This window comes from Scardinius erythrophthalmus (genome assembly GCF_964197995.2).
Source record: "Scardinius erythrophthalmus genome assembly, chromosome: 11".
NCBI classification, from domain to species: Eukaryota; Metazoa; Chordata; class Actinopteri; order Cypriniformes; family Leuciscidae; genus Scardinius; species Scardinius erythrophthalmus.
In genome coordinates this window covers 43044536-43066898 of record NC_138231.1, presented here as the reverse complement: position 1 = coordinate 43066898, position 22363 = coordinate 43044536, and the positions used below count along the sequence as shown (strand labels likewise).

The window sequence follows — 22363 nt, the reverse complement described above, 5'->3', positions numbered from 1 at the left end:
GCTTTTTTTTGTTTTTACTGCAGTAGTGTACTAATTAAAAATGTGTTAAAATAAAAATACATGTGCTCTTTTTAAATGAAATAAATTTGATTCAAACTGACTCCAGGAACATTTACTGATGATAAAATGAAAAATAAAAACCCCTCATTCAGAAATCATGAGCTCATTAACATTAACGACCACCCACATTTACAAAGCAACACCTATTAGAGGTTAGCCAATCGTAGCATTAAAGTAATTTACATATGCGAGTATAGGTTTACAATGCTCAGAGAAAATGGTCATGAAAAACTAAACTATGACTTTTTGACTTTTTATAAATGGCCTTCAAGTGTCCTGCAAAATATGGCAGATATTCAGAACGCAGATATTATTGAAATGAAATTAATTTGATTATTAAAATTAGATTAATAAAATATTTACTTTTTGATTCTATGTGACAGATTGGGATCGTTTGGATTAAGATATGATCACATGTAGCCGGGTCTTTCTCTGTGAACCAGTTTTATGTGAGGTTTATCTTCATTCCCCCAGAGCCCCCGAGACCCATCGCTCCTCCTCAGCTGCTGGGCGTCGGGCCAACATACCTGCTAATCCAGCTGAACGCCAACTCCATCTTCGGGGACGGCCCCATCATCCTGAAGGAGGTGGAGTACAGGATGACTTCTGGAAGCTGGACCGAGACTCACGCCGTCAACTCGCCCAATTACAAACTCTGGCACCTGGATCCCGACACGGAGTACGAGATCCGAGTGTTGCTGACCCGTCCGGGAGAGGGGGGGACCGGACAGCCCGGGCCGGCTCTCATCACCAGAACCAAGTGTGCAGGTTAGTCTGCTCGGCCCCCCCACACCATTCTGCACTACGGTGCCATGACATTAACAAGTACATATTCATTTTGTTGCTTGAGGTGGTCACGCTGGCAGCGATTAAAGCACTTTACATTTTTTGCTTGCGATATTGCGAGATTTCAGGGATCGTAAAATATTCCTTTGGACTTAAGGAAAAAGCATCTGGCTCTGTTATGGGCCAGTTTCTGGGGACGTGGAAGAAGTTGTTGGGGAGTTTTGGTCTACTTCTGGTTTACTATCGGCAAGTAGCTTTTGGGCCGTAATTTCATGTGGTATGAGGGCTAAAAGCAGCCGAAATCCAACCAGATCCGGCCCAATACCAATTTGCTATCTGGGAAGCTTTGAACGGTTTAGTGTGACATGCTTGTTAGCTGATTAACTGCCAATGCTTATTAAAAATGAATGACTTCCAGTCTCATTGCGTTTGCAACTATTATGCAAATAGCCTTTACCCAAAAATAAAAATTCTGTCATCAATTCTTCCAAACATTTATGACCTTCCTTCTGTGGAAAACATTTTTTCCACACAATGAAAGTCAGTGGGGTCCAAAACAACACAGGTTTGGAATGACAGGAGGTTGAGTAAATGATGACAAAATGTTCATTTTTGGGTGAATTGTCCATAGAAGTGTAAATACAGGAGGTTTGCACAGGTGTTTGGGTGTTCTTCTGTGTACACACTCCTGCTGTGATCATACACACAAACACACACAATAGAGACAAAACACAGGCTTTGGGCTCCCCTGGAGCAGATGGAGGTTTGGGTTCAGCTGCAGTTTCAGAACGAACCTTAAGCGACATTGAAACAAGGGTCTTCCTGTTCTTGCAGCAGCACACCTCTAGTGAAAGTGTTTTTTTCCCCCTCTCGGTGTGTTGTATTTGCACATAAATAATTGCCTGGAGCTTCTTCAGAAACATAATTGGAAAACAAAGTAAACAAGAGAGAGTGTGGAGCTGTTATCATCGATGCCACTCACCCTTAAGAGCCGTGTGTGTGTGTGTGTGGTGTGTGTTTATATGTTAATCATGACTCAAACCATGCGCTGTATACCACCGCCCTTATAAAATTGGAAGCGTATGAGAGTAAACACTCAGTCACACTGCATATAAGGGCCTTGTGCCTTCATTTGAGCTCTGTGATGCCATTCTCTCCGCGGGTTTCCATGGTGCCCGTATTAAACGTGGCAAGATTCGGTGAGAACAGATATACAGCTCGTATGAGGAGGCACGGAGCTACGGCCGTCTTCCGGAGAGTGGGAGAGAGAGAGAGAGAGAGAGAGCAGCGTATGCATGGTTTCATTACAGAGAGATTCTCTGTGTCCCCAGTGGCGGCACAGTACGCCGACCCACTCGCTCGCTCTCTGATTGAAATTCAAACAGGAGCCCCTCTCCCCCATCAATCGCATTTGAACTTTCATATTATTATTTTTTTATTTTGGCAAAAGACGTTTTCCAGGTCTGCTTTAGACGTGGCTTTAGATGGAGCGCTCGCTGGCTTTTTCATCTCCCTCTAGCCAATCACACGCTTATCTCACCTCGGACAGGGAGAACCGAGTGGAACCGGTGAATTTACACAATTACATTTAGATTGGTGCCAGTCTGCCCGAGTGCTCTGTTTAAATTCACATTTTCTCTCTCTCTCTCTCTCTCTGTCTGTCTCTCTCTGTCGGTTAGTTTCCTGCTAAACCTTATTGTCTGGCGCTTGTGTGGCGTGTGCATATTTCACATTTATCAATATTATTATGTTTGGCAGCATAGTTTATCTTGGTTGCGGGTATGCATTTTGAAAAGGGCGACATAGAGGAGGCGTAACTTCCTGAACGAACAACGTCTCTTGTATGTGTCTGAGCACAAGCCAAACACACTGATTCTTTCCACTCTCTGAAGCCTGTGTGTGTGTGTGTGTGTTGAGCTCATAATTAGGTGTGGCTTTATCACAACTGAAACCTCTGAAATCAGCAGAAGCCCCTCCGGCCTTAACAGAGTTAAAAACTTGCTCAGAGCAATATCCCCCTGCTCCAAGTTTTTTTCCAAATACATGGAGAAGAACAGTATCCGTCAGCATCACCATTCATCTCAAAGGAAGTCGCTCTGCTTTCAGACATGCAAAGTAACAGAGAATAATAGTATTATGTGCGATTTACTGAGGCGGGTTTCAGGAAAATTAAGCGAAATTAATTTCCAGTTAATTTTGTTGCTTTTTAGAAGACACGGTTTTGATATTAAAGCTATATTATCACATTTTAACCATGACAACTCTCAGGATAGTTTTGGCATGTTAATGAATATGGCAGTGTTAATGTGTTTGGAATTGGCGGAATGAATCTGCTACGCTGCTGCAGATCTAGTATCTGGTAGGACTTCTGCTTATAGATACACAGAAACGCTGCTGTGAGCGGGTAAGATCTGCTGCTGCTGCCGCATAAATAGACATACAGTACATAAATCCATCGGCAGATCTAGGCAGGTGGAGCTGGGGAGGTGGAGGGGTTCAGAGGAACTCTGATAGCACGCTAGCTTACAGCAAACGCTGAACCAGACTATTGAAATGTTGAGCAAGCATTCTCATTGGCTACAGAATCAGCAGAGGCCAATCAGCTTGTGCCATGTGGTAATGATGTGATTGCTTACAGATTGCATGAAGGACTTATCAGCCTGCGCCATCTGCAGTTTCATGACTGAACTAGATATTTAAGAAAAAATCATTCCTATAGGCTGATTATTCTGAGCACAGTTTGAGACGTTGTTCTGAAACTCTAGAGGAAACTTGTAAGATTACAGGCTTTTTGTCAGGAGAAACATATAAGAAGCCAGTAGCCTTCAGCGTTTGTTCTCAATTTAATCATGACGCTGTGTAGGAGAAACTTTTGCGATATTAAGATTATCTCATTTGTGATTTGTGAATATGAAACTAGATTCAGTTCCTCCTGATGTCATGGGAATGTAATCTTTTTCATAACGCAAAGTTACAACAGCAGCACTGATCTTTCTGCTCAGGAACATTCCCTTTCTGCTGAACTTGTGGGCTGGAAAAGGTTATGTCTGATTATTATTTTATTTTTGTAGACACACTGCACGGAGAGAGAGAGAACATGGTATTGAAATGCAGGTCCTATGTGCACACGTGTCCTGATTATCACTGCCAGAAAAAACATTATGACAATGTTCCAGACATATCTCCCCCTGCCTTTTTATTTTGTACAAATGTCAAGCTATTTCCCTAAAATAGCAAATTGATCATGTTTCCCATGATTCCCTGCTAAATAAATGAGACGTCATTGCCTCAGTCATCACTGTACAAGTCAGTGCAATGTCTATAATGATGTCTGGAGAAATAAGCGTGAACTCGAGATGGAATTGAATCAGTGGCCTTTGCTCGACACCGCTCAGATGAAACACAGACAGACGTCGACGCAGACTCTCGGGTTTATTGAACACAGAAATGGCTTTATCACAACTAAAGGATATCTACTTTGTGATCCATTTATAATATGAACTGCCTGGTTCACTTCTGGGTCAACTGAAAGAGGTGTGACTTTGATTCTCTCAAAGAGGACTCAAGTGTAAACACTCACATAAATAGTCAAACAACATCACACAACCTGTTGAACATGAGCGCTGCAGTTTCAATGTGATGTTTCAATGTCAGTCATTTGAGATGTTAAAGCTGAAGTGTGTAATTTTGTTATGTTACAATACTTTCTTCTGTCCCAATTATAAACCTTTCATATGTTGATTCTCTTGAAGATAGTCTCTGTTTTGGCTGGTGAATGTTCAGGAAATCAGTCTGAAAACAGTTGAAATCACACTTCAGCTTTAAATGTCTTATCATATTGCATTACAAATCAAATCACTCTTTGACATATATCAAAATAACCGCACATTTATGTTATGACCATACAGGTCTCGTTTGAACTGTTTGTTAAAGCACAGACAGCTCTGTTGCCAAATTGTAGACATTTGACGGCTTTCTCATACTCTAAAAATGGATGTATTGCAAACTTCCAGTGTGTTCGGATTCGCTTGAAAGTCGTATTCCCATGTGTCTGATAGCCAGAGGGCAGGATGTAGTGGCACATCTGGTATTGCTGCTCTCTCTCTCTCTCTCTCTCTCTCTCTCTCTCTCTGATACTGTGCCGTCTCTCCCCGTCAGTCTCTGTCTGTAAGGCTGTGCCTTCAGAGGAGACCACCACCACAGCTTGCTTTCTGACAGCAGAGGAAACCGTGAGAAAATGGTGTCTCTTCTTCACCTCCAAGTCAAATCCCATTTTAACTCAGGTCCAATAAATAATATTAACAGATACAACTTGTGTTAGTACATTTTAAAATGAACATTAACTGAGATTAATAAATGCTTTAAAGGGGTGGTATAATGTCCTTTTCACAAGATGTAAAATAAGTCTCTGATGTCCCCAGAGTGTGTGTGTGAAGTTTTAACTCAAAATACCCCACAGATATTTTTATATAGCATGTTAAAATTGTCACTTTTTGAGGGTGAGCAAAAACACACCATTTTTGTGTCTGTACCTTTAAATGCAAATGAGCTGCTGCTCCCGGCACAGGGGGCGGAGCTTCAAGAGCTTGTGTCCTTTTACCTCACACAGACACACACTGAAAATTTCAAAAACTTTTAGTCTTTTATGTTCAAACCGAAGTCAGAAAGATGGAGAGACTCAAGAAGAAGTGACAACATGTAGAAGCAACAGGACATTTCTGAATGGTTAGTTGGTGAATTTATGAAGCTTATGTGGAGTTATCTTCTAGTCATTGATTAGCATATTCTGTCTTGATAATCTATGAATCGTGTTCAGGGGGCGGGGTTTATGTAAATGTTAGGGTTAGTGATGTTACTAACTCAGGAGGAATGTTGTGTAGTCTCTACCATCCGTTTGTTGTAGTCCTTAAAAAACGATTTCTGTAAAAGCAAATATCTCCCTTTGCTTTGAACTTTGAGCGTTGTAACTTTGTAGATGTTGTTTATGGTCAAACAGCAACATTACACACTAACTAAAGTTAGAAAAGTCAAATCATATTCAACCACCCCTCTAAACATTTTTGTTTTGTTCATGTGAATTAATTTAGTTAACTAATATTAACAAATGAAACCTTATTGTGAAGTGTTACTAATACAGTAGTATGCAGTATACAACTATAGACTTTTCATGTCTATAAATAGCGTCAGTGGTAACAGGAAGCACTGTTTGTTGAAACAGGAAGTAAAGTACTCTGATCTTGGCTCTTTAACCATTTTCTACAAAAAGAAAACTGGCAAAGTATCTCCAATGTTGGAAATGCTTGGAGAGTCATCTATATCTAATAGTTAATGTCAAGCCAAGTCACCTTTATTTATATAGCGCTTTTTACAATACAGATTGTTTCAAAGCATCTTTACAGTGATAACAGGAAAATAATGCAACAAAGTTTGTTTCTGCTGTACTGCAGATCTTTGTAATGGATCACTAACCCCCAAAAGTAAAGAAGAAGAATTGTTTGGCCATTCATGTGGAGAGTCTGACGCTCTAGGTGGCCAGAAGTGGCTAATCACCGCATCCCGGCCGAAGGACACCGATTGATGTTAGACTGCAGGGAGTGGGTGTCTAGGCAACTGACAGCCACACAAGCCAAGATGAGTTATCATTATGTGGTCCACACAGCAGAGTATAATTTATAAAATATCCCCATAAACCACTTGCAAATGAAAGCTGTCTAGATGGAGAACATTAGGGGTCCCAGCACCGAACCCTGAGCTACCCCAGTGATGAGTGTGTGGGAGTGTGTACTGAGAGGAGTACTTCTTGCTAGGACATCATTATGTTGGCCAAGTAGGATATAAACCGGGAAAGTGCTGACCTGGAGAAAATTAGCATGGAGTTGTGTGAGGATTCTCTGGCTTACTTTATGTCCTGTGGTTACAGCAAGGAAAGCAGTTTGAGTAGAGTGACCACGTTTGAAGCCAATTTCAATTAAGATTACATCTCATGGAAATCAGATTCCAGCACAGATAGTGAATTAGCTCTTTAGCCCAGTGATTTTTGTAATCTAGTAATAGATACAAGTATAAAGTATAATACATTAAAGTATGCCAAATAAACATAAATTGAAGGACCCATGTGTAAAGAAGTTTTTTTTTTTTTGATGATTCCAAATGAAATTACAAGTCTATTAGTTTAATCCTTTAATGCATGACGTCCATCAATGTGGACAAATCTTTAACCTTTCAAACCATCATGGGCGATTAGCTGTGACCCTTAATTCTCATAATTATATTCAAAATGGTGTATCCCTAATCTATTATATTTAACACAGATGTGTTACTTTGTTACATTAGAGGGGAAGGAATTACTTGGTTTTCTTTGGGTTTTGTGTGCGCGCATATGGGTGTACCTGTCCAGGCTGTATGTTTTGTACTGTTTGACTTTGAACACAGTGTGTAGGTATAAGGTTGTGTGGTAGCGAGAGAGAGAGAAAAGGTGCTGTAATTATCATGAACTAAATGAGTGTGTGCGGTTAGAGTGCTGATTGTGCTGAATGCAAGCTCTCCGAAGGCCCACGTGCACGCCATGCTCGATTTAGCAGGCCAATTTTCAATTAAGCTACATCACAAATGAACATCGGCCATTTCAGGAAACATCGGCTTCCCATTTTTTCTGCCTATGTGGCAGAATGTGAGATTGGATGAATCTAATCGGTAATTGTCATCGTCCGTCAAGGTGAAAGCCTTCTGGGTAAGTACAATAAACAAGCCTCTTGCAGCATGCCTTATGTTCTCTCTGCCCCCATGCATTTTGTGTTTAAGCAGACCGGTCTAAATATGCAGTTCGTGTGCTCATATGATTGATTATTAGATACTGTGGTACATCATGTATCTTATGAGGGGCCATTCGATATTGATGGATCTTATATTTTAAAAAATGCTGCATGTTGCATTATGATAGAGTGCATTGTTTTGTGAAATGTTGATATGAAGCCAATTGTAAATGTTAACCCTCTGGGGTCTGGGCTGTTTTTGGGGCCCTTGAGATGTTCTGACATGCCCTGACATTTGTGCTTTTTTCAGTTGCTTATAAACATATTAATGGCAAAGGTGTAAATTCACTCTATAAAGCACAAACAGGGCTACCATAATATGTGAGCCATGTGTATGTACATGTTTTCATTTTTGAGAGAATAATGTTTATGCGTGGTTATTGAAAAAAATAAAAAATAAAAATTCTGAAATAAGGCCACAAAACACATAGTAAATATGTGTCAATAAGACTTTTGACAAATGGATGTCCTCGCCTAGTGTTTTTTCTTCAAAATTATGTGAAAATAGTCTTGCTTTATCGTTCACATAAAACCATACATTGATTTAAATTGACGTAAAACAGGTTTTGCTTGGAAAGCCAATATGCGAGGGGGAGGAGTAGTTTACACCTTAGATTACAGTGTCCCACCCACTTTGCATAATGATGAGCCATTCACTCAGGTGTGAAACTGACTGAGCCACAATACAAGAACAACAGATATATTTAGAAGACTTATATTGACCATTTAAGATTTTGCTTACATCTATCTTGTAAATATGTTTTGCTATTTTATTAAAAAGGTTACAATTACAACAATAATTACAATTTCAACAATATTTCAAGTGTACTCTTTCTTTGTAAAAAAAAAAAAAGATTATAGGCCTACATTTTATCTATGTATTCATATTTCAGTCGATTTTTACTCATCTCAGTAGCAATTCAGTTTTGCTAAAACATCATCATTCATTCACACACGCGATTTAAATTTAACTTCTGGCAAAGATGAAGTTGACGATAGGCTATTGACTCGCGATCTTCGCAGTAGGCTAGTGTTTTGGATGGTTTGTTTAGAACCAGCTTTCTGTAAATATATTTCACATTTTTTAGACATGTGAGGCGAGTATAGGCTACGGTCTGGTTCATGATGATCTCCAGTTCAAGCACCTTATGTTGTGATTGCTAGCCTATATTTACTTTAAATCCAGGAAATTTGTTAATGAAAAAATTATTAAAATTAAGATACAATTGATACAAAACGAAATTCGTTTTAAAGAAAGGATTTGTACTTTCTGTTTTGAGGTCTCTGTGAAAGTTTGAAAGTCTTTTAGTGCTTTTTTTAGAGCGCTCGCGTCCATAATGGAGAACTGTCACGTAATATTGTTTTTTCCTCATAAATGCGAACACGAAAAATAAAAGACAAAAGACTTTTAAGTAAAACTTACTCTGAAATTGTGTTCTCGGCGGAATTCGCTCTTCAAAATGCTGTCGTTCGTCCTCTGAGGAAAAGGTGCATTCTTCCTCGCTGTCCAGAATCATCTGAAGGGAGTCTTTATTACTGGAGAAGCCTGTCATACTCAAAACGCGATGAACTATCAGTCTGAAGTCTGATGAACAAACTGTGTTTTTATGGCATTGATCGGGGGGCGTATGCGATGCATACTAGATCAGGTAAACTATTTACATGTGAATCGCGCCGGGGGCGGGGCGGCTGCAGCTCATTTAGAGATAATGAAGGGAGAAGGAAAAACGGTACCTCTCCTTGCTTTCAAAGGGATTACATGAGTTAAAAACATTTGTTTTTTATATAAATTACTTCATTTAAAAGAGGAGATTTCAAGCTTCATAAAGACATATCTCACGTGCCTGTGTGAGAAGTATTCGCTGAGTTATGATTCATTTTCGGACGCGTTTCAGAATGGACTACACGGACAGAGAGAAGGCAGAACTCGCTTCGTGATTATTTTTCTTTATTTGGCAAAAAGCACAACATTTTGTTTTTATTGTGAGTATACACAAAAATAATACACATTTAACAGAATCGATTGATGTATGAAACTTGTTTTATAAAATCAAAGTCAAAAGAGTATTTGGGGTCTCAATTCAACTCATAAGGAAAAAAGCGAGCAGATCACGCCGGCGTGATCTCCGACCTCTGAGGGTTAAAGGCAAGTGTCTACAGGTCTAATGGTGGACTTCCAAATGAATGTTCCATGTTCAGCAGCACTTAAGCTCTATCGCTAGCATTTGCGGCGTGTTAATGAGAATCCGGATCATTCTTTTGAATGGGATGATCTTTGGGTGAACTTTTCAATTAAGTTTCACTAGTAGCCAAAACTGTGCTAAATGTTGGTAGAACCAAATGTTTATTGAGCCTCAGAAGGGGTAATTAGCTGGGGAATTACAGCTTCTCAGATGTGAAGAAAAGCAATACTTATTTTAGTGCTACTTTGCTTTGGGTGAATAGACTGAAGAAATATCTGGTGGTTTGGTAATATTAGAATATTATGTGTTTTCTCTCATATGAATTACTTCTATTTAGAGGCATGCCAGCTCAGCAGAAACCGTTGTTCTGTTACACACACACACTTCATTCTTTCTATCAATCTACATGAAGTGTGTTTGTGCAAGTGATTGAGTAAATAAGCCTGGCCGTTCGAACAGGTCAGCTACATTTTCACCCCACCAGCTTCCTCAGTCTTTACCTCAGGTCTTGTTTTGTGTTGTGCTTTGTCCACTAATGATTTCAGTCTGATCGTAGAGTATGTCAAGGCAACTGTAATAACCTTAATTTTAACGTTCAATCCATTGGATATTTTAAGAGGTCATTAAGCCCATTAGCCTGTGGTTTAAGACGATTGATTAGGTCTTGAAAGACATCGATCAGGTACCTTGAGTGTGTGTCGTGGAGGGGAATAAATCGCTGAGTTTCTCACATACTCATTTGTTTCCCTTCTCTCATTAAACGTGCATGTGTTTGTGTGAAGCACTCCTACATGTCCTAGTTTCTTCTGAGAGCGGTCGCTGCTTTACACCTCGGCTTCCTGTTTTACTGTAGGAGTGCGGATCCTGTTTGTGCATTTACTCAATATTCGGTGTCCCAGCCTATCTCATAAAGAACCAGATCCAGCAGACAAACATCATGAAGCCTGGAGATTATCAGTTTATGTCCAGAGAATGTTATTTAAATGGAAATTACTTCCTCTCCTGCCACACGCTGTATTTTATTTGAGCTCTTTGCCACGCATTGCTGGTGCTGGATATTAATGTTAATGGTGCTTGTGTCTTTTCAGCATTCAGATGGTTTTCTCCACTCTTAACATATTGTAGTTGTTTATAGGTCTTTTAATGGCTTCATATGGGGGAAAAAGCCGTCATAGGAACACGCTCTGCTAGGCCATTTATTCTGAACAAAAGTGTTGGCCTAATGGATCAGTGCTACCATATCTTCAACTGCAAAGCGAATCACCTTAAAGTGAAAAATATTTCCCACCCCGAACATCAAAAGAAAGTAGAAAAAAAATAAGTTTTCAGCAACAACCATTATTTTTTTCTTTCCACACTGAAAGTGCTGCATGGTGCAACGAAATCACACGTAATAAAGAAAAAGTTTTCTTTTTTTGACTAATAGTAGCATTTACCTTGTGTTTTATGCCGTATAATGTATGGTTCTAAACTTCCACAATCGGTCTCTTCTCGTCTCTTTGGTCCAATGAGAATACAGTGTGGGCTATCTTGTGCAGCACGGGAGAGGCGACTGACAAAACGTTGCTTGTCTCAGTTGGTTTGGACAAAAACTCAAAGGCATCTGATATGGTTAACACCATAGACAGCATAACAACAGAAATGGTTAGGGTTAGGGTTAGGGTTAGGGTTGAGAAGCCTCAATGGAAACACCTCAGTCAATCCGATTGAGCTCGATCCAAATGAAAATTTAATCTGATTGATAGGAGTGGTGTGGACCTAAAGTAATCCATTTGACTGGAAATTTTAACCATGTAAACCCTTGAATTTAACTACTTTCTCAAACAGATATAAACTAATATGGGAATCGGACTGCAAAATTTAGGGTTCGTATAAACTTTCAGAATTTTCAAAACTTTCAAAAACTTGTTATAAGTGGCATAGTGTTACATTTGGTATTCACCATCTACTTTCATATATGGAAAAGAGCAGCATGAACTTTCTGCAAAGATTCTTCTTCTTGTTTTCCTTTGCTTGCTTATGTATTTGTAGCATCATGAGACGTGAGTAGGTCCCATGTTCCTTTAAATCACCCGTCCACGCACTCTCGCCCCTGTGTTTTACTCTCTTCACCTCGGCATGCTGAGGTGGGTTTGAGCACATATAATGATATTTATTCCCTGCCCTTATTACCCATAATCCTGTGCGAGTGTAGTGGTTAAGGTGTGTGTTGACTCTGCGTGCTTATCAGGTCCTCGACAGTCCTCATTTGAATTTCAAAAAAGCCAATTGGATGAACATGCTGGTGGAGTGCAGGTACGCGGTCCGTTTTACCTTTTACTGCTCTTTCATCTACCATCCTTTTCTCTCTCTCTCGCTCTCTCTCTCTCGTCTCACACTTCTACAACGGCCTTCCTCAGGCAAAAAAAAAACACACACACATAAACCACAGTCTATTTCCACATGCTGAATCTCAATTCAACATTTTCAATCTCCCCGCACAATAAAATCCCAATATATTACCGAACTCTAACCCCCCCACAGCCAGTCCCCGACCCGATGAATAAAACATGACATGGAAAAAGAGCCCGCCACCAAATATTACCCCATCTGAGGAAAGGTAATCTACTGCGCACGCCATCCTCAGTGCTTCAGAAGTTCAGCGTGCCCTGAGCAGTGTTCCTGTCGCACACACACCGGGAACTTCCTCACAGAAGCCACACGCAAACACATCTGTATCAAATAATCACAGTGAGATTTGTGCTTTTTTTACTTTTGATACAAAACAGTCTTAGCTTTAAAATTTCAGAATAAAAGTGTTTTTGATGCTCTTCAGTGTGTGGCGACAGATCTCTGTAACGCCTCAACAACCGTTCATCTCTTCCACTTTACTACTAGTTACAGCACCAAATAAACACGATGAACATCAGAAGGAATACTGAAAGTTACAGAACTTACTGAAATGAATCCTGTCTCATGCAATCCATCAAACAGTGTTTAATATGTCACGAATCGTGACTCAGAAAAGCCATTCAATGACCATAAACGCAAAAATCAACTCTAGAGAGGAGCAATTTGATAAATAAATGCACTTAATGCATATTCATTATATTTTACCTTAAAAACAAATCTGTTATGAAAACAAGCCTCTGTTTAAATGTTTATATTTCAGCAATAAATCGGAAAAGAAACATAATTATATAAATTAATTTAAAAAACTGCCTTATGTGCAATTTAAATGTTTTTGATCATTATATCTAAAATAAAAAAAATTGAATTAATAGATTCTGTTGTTAATTTGAACCTTCAAAAATTTAATAATGTATGAACTGACGGGGTTCCTTGTATAGTTTACAGCATTAGTTGAGAAAGATTTATTTTCTGTACCTCATGTATATCCAAATGAATCGAATAGAAATCAAATCAAGAGTTTGTGAATTGGAAGCTAATCAAATTGTGAAATCTGTGTCAATACCCAGCCAAATTCATTACATATCATATGTCTTTTGCATGTGACACAACAAGCAATCTGAGTATATACACAGAACATGCCAGTTCATGTAAATTACATTTTAGCCCAGATAAATCAAAGATATTTCTGTGAAAGTGCATGTACATTAATAATATTTCCATATAATTGTACTAAAAGTCTATCACCTGCAAAATGAAGCACTGCAACCACAACTACATATAGCATTATCAAAATGAAACTTTTGCACGAAATGGCGCAGACTTCATTCATATTAGCAGATTTTTGTCTAACCAACTACACACTGTTTGGGCATAATGAAGAGCGCTCTCATCTTTAGTATGCTTTGCCATAATACTAAAATAGTTCAAATTCTTCAGATTGTTCACAAGCACAGAAATATTTGCAGATGAACACACACATGCTGTTGAAACATTTATTTATTTATTTTTCACCAAACAAGTCAGTGCAACATACGCACAGCAGAAATATTTACACTGGACTGAACACAAATATGCTCACAAAAAAAAAAAAAGTGTTAACAATTAAGCATTGAGGTGTTTGGTCAGGTGACATGTATCGGCCAATCAGATCACGGAGTGTCATTTTGAATGGCAGTGTTTTGAAATGGCAAATGTGACTATGTCAGATTGTTGTTGTGTTACACAGAGAACCGTGTTCAGTGCGTTTAAAAAGTGACATTTTGAATTGCAAAATGTGTGTAAAGCAGAAAATGTGTTTAGACTTTTGGAGACTTGAGAAGAGGTTTTGCTCTCTGTGTGTGAGTTTAAATAATTGTGCTGTGCATGCCATTTTAGTGTGTTAGCAATTGGAAAAAACTGTAAAATATGAGTGTATTTTTGCTCAAATAAATGCAGCCTCGGTGAGCAGCAGAGACTCGCTGTCGAGCGCGAGTGTGTTTGTCTGCTCTGCTTTACACTGCAGCTCACTGAGTTTATATGGTAATGCGGTCTGAAACGCAACAGTAACGGCACAGCAAAAACACAAGTACTCTCAAACACACAAACACACAGTTTCTGGTGACGCCATTCAAAGTGCTGCTGGAAATTAATGAGTGGCCAGATGAGACAGCGAGCGCATAGATGGGCAATGATGTAATGAATTTATCATTCTCTGTCTGAACAATATCTCCATCTGATCGTAATAGAGCTCTCTGGAGAGTGTGTGTGTGTGTGTATGTGTGCGTGCGTGCGTGCGCGTGTGCACTATGCTCATGTTCAGAGAGCGAGCTGTGGAAGGTGCTTCACCAGTCGCTTAATTGAAAATGTTGATGTGTTGATCGTTAAGGGGGGCTGCGAGATTGCCCCGTTGCTTTATGGGTAATTGATATGATGCTGCTGTGACACGCTCACTGTTTCATTTTCCCCATGGGAATAGTGTGAATTAGTTTTTTCTCTTTTCTTTCTCTCCGCTCCCTCGGGGAGAGACAGTGGAAGGCGACACGCTCGTTTTTTTATGATTATCTTTTCTCTCCCTCCCTCGCTCTCTCATGTCCGCTGCCACTGAAGAAGTGATTTATTAGCGCTTGTCAGAGGAGGATAAAAGGTGAAACATAATCAAGTGTGGGATGCACTGAGGCCTGCGTGTGTGTGTGTGTGTGTGTGTGTGTGTGTGTGTGTGTGTGTGTGTGTGTGTGTGTGTGTGTGTGTGTGTGTGTGTGTGTGTGTGTGTGTGTGTGTGTGTGTTTGATGCACTCTCAAGCCTTGAAAGAAGAATGCTGGATCTTTTAAATGTCCTCCTCTTCCTCTCAACAAAAGCTCTGGATTGAATATTTAGAGGCTCGCTGGATTGTGTGGTTGTCATGATTAAATCGACATCATTGAGTGAACTGAAACTAACCGAGCCTTTGTGATCAGTGAATTAGTCACCAGGTTTAATGAACATTCATTTGTAACATTTAGTTTAAAACTGAAGTGTGGATATTTAGTAGATGCTTAAATAAAAACAGCAAAACTGAAATCAAATCGATAGTTAAACTAAATCGAATCAAGGGCATAAATATCATTCATTATATTATTGACAATATAACCCTCTTCATGATATTATAACACTCATTTATAATGAAAAACAAAACAAAGAAATTTGCCAATTTACAATGAAATGTTTCTGCAAAAGAACTAAAGTAGTTGCTGGTCATTCTGGCGCTCATGTTCGCTGCTCATTTAACTTCTGCCCACACAGCCTGAAGAGTTATTCAGTTAGATCAAAAATACTGCTTTTTATTTAATATAACATATACCGCTATATTGAGTGCAAAAATACAAGAGACTGTCGATTTTAATTTCATTGTATCTGGGCTGTCAGGACATACGAAACACACTTTCCCCTGAACGTTCTGATACATTTCAACCTATATTAAAGTCTATAGGCACGTTAGTGTGTGTGTGTGTGTGTGTGTGTGTGTGTGTGTGTGTGTGTGTGTGTGTGTGTGTGTGTGTGTGTGTGTGTGTGTGCTTGTGTGAGAGTTTGTGTGAGAGTTTGTGTGTGTGTGTGTGTGCGTGTGCGTGTGTGTGAGACAGGTGGCACAAGTAAGATGAAGGACTGCTCACAAACCTCCCACTACCCATAATCTCACTCTTTCGCTTGTTTATTTGTGAAAACAAAGATTATGGTCTGTCCCTAGTTGCCTAGTAACACATAAGGGCCCTCTGTGCTTCCTGGCGGGAGGGAGATTTGAGGCCTGACAGTAGAAAACATATGATGATGGAAAAAGCTTAAACTAATCCAGCTCTTCACACTCTAATAGTCCTGCAGACGAGAGACAGACAGATGGAGGGAAGCCACAGAGACGCTCGGAGAGAAGCCATATTCAGGAGGAAGTGGGATTTTATTAGGGCTTGAAACTGTGGCGGTGTGAGTCTGGTCTCTCTTTCTCTCGCTGAGTTAATGTCATTGTTCAAATGTTCCCTTTTTCGTACTTCAAAAGACTTGCAAGAATAATTGAATAATTGTAATTCTGTGGTGCTTTATGTCGTTTCACAGATGTTCTGCTCTTTTCCATAATGTCAAGCTGCAAAAATGATAAAAACAGAAAAGGTCCAGATGACTTGTGTTCGATATTAAGAGGCTGAAAATGAAGGCGTTATTCACTGAAAATCTGGTGTTTGTGCATATTCAAACGTTTCATGTCACACCAGGTTTGATATCATATGCCACAGGTTTAAAATGTCACAAGTTTGCATACGCATGATACTTTGATACTGCTTATTTGTACAAGAAGAGCAAGGAAGTTCTGCTAAACTTCTTCATTTGTGTTCCATAAAAACAAGATGAAACACCATGAAGGTTTGTAAATGAAGGCAGTTTTTGGGTGAACTGTGATTTTTATGGAGTTCCTAAGAAAAAACGAAAAGTAAATGAATCAATAGTTGACTTTTAATGAGAGTATAGAGCTGTGAATTAAAATGTTACTTGATCTTGGCAGAGTTTTTCTGAGCTCAGGGTGAGACGTTGTTGAGATCTCTTCTGATGTGAGATTAATGGGGTCTTTTTCTCAGGGGAACATCTGAGTTTGTTCTTTTGATTACCTCATTAATGACCTGGGGAAGCGTTGGGATTTGATGCCGGTGCTCCGGGTCAAGCGCAGGCAGAATGAGCAGATGTGTGGTTCTGCTCAGTCAGAAGAGACTGGACTCCAGTCATTAGCAGATATTCAGAGCTAGTTATGTATTCATCCCTCGAGTCAGGCTGGTTTGGACCTTTTACAGGTTCAGCCATCATCGACCAGCAGCTGAGAGAGCAATGCTGGTGTATGCCTGACTTTGTTTCTGTCAATTGCAGAATCTCTACAGAAAGAAAGAGAGTTTTTCTTTGATAAGGTGTCCGTGTCAAGGCTGATGATAAAAGCTGCTTTAAGCTTGTGGTGTAGAGTGATTTAAGCAAGAACATCTGTGATGTTAAAAGGTTATCAGGTGAGATCAAACTCGTGTTTGTGAGCGACGCTGGCTTGAGGTCTGAGATGATGATTCTTCTTTATGCTTCCTTGTGAAAACTAGATTTTTGTCCATATTGCCACTTGCATTGAGAGGGCTGGAAATGAGGGGGAGAGAGAGGCAGTGAGATCTACATCAAGTATCGCTCTAGTGCACTTTACCAAGTTGGAAGTTCACAATTCAAACTTTCAGAATTGGAAGAGAAGGCGGCGTAAGCCATGGCGGCGTCGAGGGCTCAGGGTTTGGATGGTTACTGTGGACCCGTTTGACCCTGGAAGATACTGTAATCTGGAAAACTTCAGTAGCCAACTCTCCTCAAATTGGCTCAAACTACCCTGGCTGCAGATCTGAGTGTGAATGAGCACAAGTCTCAAATCACACACACCCCGGGGTCCTGCGTCAGCCAAGCAACGGCCTTTGAGATGAATGGCAATGCTAACGGCTGTCAAGCACACTAGTGCTGAGTGGGTATTAACCCAAACCCAAATTTTATGATTTGATATCGATTCATTTTCATATACAACACGTACAGTACAATTTCTTTTTATCTGAACTAATACTGTAGACTATACAGTCAGTCGGAAAATAGTATTTCAGGTTAAAATTAACAACTGATTTGCATGCAAACATTTAGATTATTGCTTATTAATGATATAATTGTGTGTACTCCAATTTGATGTTAATATATAAACATTTAAACAGTGACTGTAATAAAAACTTGTTTTCATGATTTATTCAAACATATTAAATATTTAAGAACTGGTTAAGTAAAAATATAATGAATATGTAACAGTGCATCTATTTATCAAAATGCTCCCCTCTAGACTTTTTCTAGCTGACTTTCGAGTTTATAGTCATTGAATGGCTTTTCTGAGGTGAATATAATGCATATTGTTCTCAAGCTGTTTTATTGACGTCTTTCCACAGTTAAACACTGTTTGATGGATTGCATGAGACAGGATTCATTTCAGTAAGTTCTGTAACTTTCAGTATTCCTTCTGATGTTCATCGTGTTTATTTGGTGCTGTAACTAGTAGTAAAGTGGAAGAGATGAACGGTTGTTGAGGCGTTACAGAGATCTGTCGCCACACATTGAAGAGCATCAAAAACACTTTTATTGATGGAATTACGTGCAGATACTTTGTTTCATATCAAAAGTATCAAAGCACAAAGCTTATTGTGATTATTGGATGGCAGGCACACTACCAATCATAGAGAAGTTAACACAACACAGACTAAAAGATCAATCAGTATTGGTTCATCAAAGCGAGAATTGATTGATATTGATTAATCGAGACATCAGCATTGTCAGCCCAGCCCTACGGCACACTTTTCTCTTTGCTAGCCCGCACTTACAGTGCTTCAGAAGGAAGCAGAATTGTTTTCAACAGCATTAAACTGCCATGACGGGTGAAATAGAGCGATATTTAGCATCTGACTCACGTTGGTCAGAGTTTACAGTCCAAACACGAGCCACATCTGTGGATGTACCATAAACAACTGCTGTTTAGAAGCCAAATCTGGGATGATAATAAAGGGCTGATGGTGTCATATTTTAAGGAGCGCACACTGTCAGATAGGTGTGCATCTGCTGTGTGTGTGTGTGCTTGTTTCTTAGCTAATGCACGCGCCATTAGCAGACTGCAGCATTGATTGTCTTGAAATTTATGAAGCGCGGCCCATTACAAACCTCTCTCTCGGCTGTTTTCTCTTTCCCTCCTGCCCACAGGGAGTCTCACTTGTGGTGTAAATGCATAATTAAAGCTAACCAGTATTGGATCTTTACCCATGATTACACTGTGCTGGACATGTGCGGCTCCCTGAGTAATGGGATTACTGGAAGTATGTGGGCAGACTGTCTTTGTGTTGGCCAAGTATGCTAGAGGAAACCTGTCGATGAAACCTATAAGGTGGGATCAAATAGGCCAATGGACGAGGCCGTATTGAATGCCTCTGTTTGAGAAAAGCCATCCATCTCCCATCTCTAGCGGGAGAGTTTTTCAGTATCAGCTCGCACATTTATCGCTGGTCCGATAAACAGCCCTTCAAAATTACATTCACATTCCCTGAACCTCCAATTTATAGCAATTAAATGAAATGCCTCCTATTACTCTGATCTCTTTCTCTTCCATTGCTCCATTATGTGAACTTGAGGATAAATTGCCTTCGTGATCAAGTGTCGCCCCTGTAAACCTCTCATTTATACACACACGCGCTCTCGCTGCTCGTTTATTCTGAAGTAGTCGGAGGACGTGTTTGGCGGTTTTAAAGCCGTCTTCAGAAGCTTCTGAAGGAAGTGAAGTATCACTGTGTCGCTCGACGGCCAGAGGAGAGATGAATGCTGAATGACTGAAGGGTCACGTTCAAATACGGATTACCTTATCGGCTTTCTTTTCATTGTGGACAAAAGACTAGTTTAACATGGAGAGGTGGGGTAAAGTAATAATTACCAGAGCTTCTCTGTGATTTTAGTCCCATCCGAATGTGCATCTCAGTGATCATTACGGACAATGTCAGTAAAGCTTACGGCGGCTTTTACATTCTGTAAAAATGTCAGGAAAAAATTAATCCCATGCGAATAGACCCGCTGTGTATGTAAATGTATGTAAATATTCTGTAATTTCCTGTTTAATAGTAGTTTTCCGTGTTTTTTCAAGTATGGAGGCGCTTGGAAAAGCATTTATTTGCGTTCTAGGCGGTGGGACAAGTCTGTGGAAAAACTCAAGTGTTTCCCACATACCATTCAGATCAGAAAGAAGGTCGAAAGGCACGAAACTTCGTTTAGCTTTAGGTTAGTACCTATTGACAACATAATCCAATCTGTATTTAATTAGCATCGTTCGACCGGACCTAACTGTTTTGTATATAAATATAGGTTATAAGTGTTTTGCGCACATGATATTTCATGAAGCAACGCGGTGACAGTAAGCGGTGTGTAAATCGAGTTACCCCTCCCACCCTGCTAGTTTTACTGAGATTTCTTATCCCGTGCGATTTGGCCTAGCCTGACGTCGTCATACTCAGATTCTAGTCAGAATGTGAGTCTGATCTGCTCCATTGGGCTGTGATTATGGGGCGTGTTTCAACCGAACCAGGAAAGAAAATGCCTCTGCACTCATTTGGATAGACCTACAACCAATCAGAGCAAGTGACGTATGTTCTTCATTCATCTTTCCGATCGACAAATGCCTTGATCGCGGTTCTCTGTTCCTCTTTTAAAATGAATGCGCTGCCGATATCTTCTATAACAGACGCGATGGCGGAATCTACACATGATGTTTCATAAACAAAGTTTGGGAGGAGCACGTTCAAATAATCAATCCAATCAACTTGTCATCAAACAATTACCATCTACCCTATCAGCATATATCTATTAACTCTGTCAACTCACCTAACATTCCTTGACAGTTTTCAGCATCCCTCCACTCACTCTCGGCTTGTTCTTCCACAGCCAGGAATACGGGGGGAGTACTTTGGGTTCGGGCCGAATACCGAGCCCGCCCTCTCCTCGGACAGCACGCCAAATATGCATTTATTCTATCTGACTTATTTGTAGATGTGAAATCTCAATTCTCCAGCGGCATCTTTGTTGTAAACGAATTCAACCCAAGCGCTCATTGGTGACGTGGATGATTACGTTACTGTTGATCATCTGTCCATCATCGTATAAAGCCCGCCCTGACAATTTGATTGGTCCGAACAGCTCTGGTTCGAGCATAGTTGCTCCACAACGGATCAAGTCCAGACCGAACTTCCCGACCTCAAATGTTGTGGGCAGAACTAAGTTCGGCTGGGATCCAGGCTAGATCTGGCCATTATTATTACAGACGTCATGTGGTAAAATTGCATTACTACATCTACCCTTGTAAAACCTGTCTGAATAGGGCTAAAGACAGTAAAGTGAGCAGAACGTAATATTATACGTGAAGAAGTTGAATTAGAGCATATATACTATTCTCACCTAGTGGACAATAATACCCAGCAGCCTATCGTTGTTCCAGTGAGGTTTGTGTTGGCAAACACCACTCACACTTTCTTCAGAAAATGTAAAACCATGAAAAAGGCGGATTTTCACTTTCGCCATCCTTCAGATTAAAGCAGCACAGAAGAGACATCGAAGCTCCAGGATTTTCCTCCCATACAGACCAATTCAAAAACAGCCGATGTGTATTCACCTGCGTGAAGTGGCAGAACAACAGCAAATCGATGGGTCTATTCATCAGGTGGCTGTGCCATTGAGAAGTCATTGTGAATGAGATTACCATTGATCTGTGCTGCTGGACTGATGCTGGAGATGCCACCGCTTTATAACCACACACACAATGACACAAAGCCATGCCTCGTGGGAAACAATACTGCTTTCTAATCAAATCAATGGCTCTGCTGTCTTAAAATGTCACTCTCTGATGGGCTTGTTGGTAGTAGGAGTTTTAGTTGATATCTAGTAAACTTGCAGTGTGTCGCTGCTGAATCTACAGTGCGACAGAAATTGTGAAAAAAAATCTGTATTTATATAAATATTCTGTATTCTGTATTTCTGTATTTCTGTAATTCTGTATCTGTATTTTAAAGGGGGGGTACAATGGTGTTTCATGTATTCAGAGTTGTTTACAGTGTTAAAGAGATGGATTCTCATGCTAAACATGGGCAAAGTTTAAAAAATATATTTTGGACGAATAACGGAGAATTTCTGTGCCGAAAATCTTACTTCCGGGTTGGTACAAGTTTTGGCTGTTTTTTTTTTCGATCGTGGATCTAATGACGTAGATGAGAGTGGAACTCCTTATATGAGCATTTCTCCCGGAAAAGCACGCCCGCGCACACGTCGACCAGAGGAGAGCGAGACCGCGCACATCAACGCGCTTCAACAGGAAATCATCAGCGCCAGCGCTGCATAGGATTTGTTCAAGAATGTCTCCAAAAAAGTGTGTTTTTGGATGTGAGGGAAAGCTTACCGTGTTCAGCTTTCCAAAGAACCCAGTGTTGCAGGAACAGTGGATGCAGTTTGTTTTTCCGGGGCAGCAACGGAGTGTACCAAGTGTGGTTGTGTGTTCTGGTCATTTCAGTGACGAATGTTTTATTAACAAGGCCCAGGTCGAAGCTGGATTTGCAAATCGTTTG

General features: G+C 40.1%; 1 protein-coding gene across 4 annotated transcripts in view; it reads left to right on the top strand.

The window, feature by feature from the left end:
• The window catches only part of ptprk (protein tyrosine phosphatase receptor type K), a 188593-nt gene that overhangs the window by 105073 nt on the left and 61157 nt on the right, over positions 1-22363 (top strand). For all 4 annotated transcript variants that reach the window (XM_081379511.1, XM_081379509.1, XM_081379510.1 and 1 more), the window contains exon 7: positions 535-828. In XM_081379511.1, the coding sequence (XP_081235637.1) occupies positions 535-828 (294 nt within the window). The remainder of the gene's footprint in view (positions 1-534; positions 829-22363) is intronic.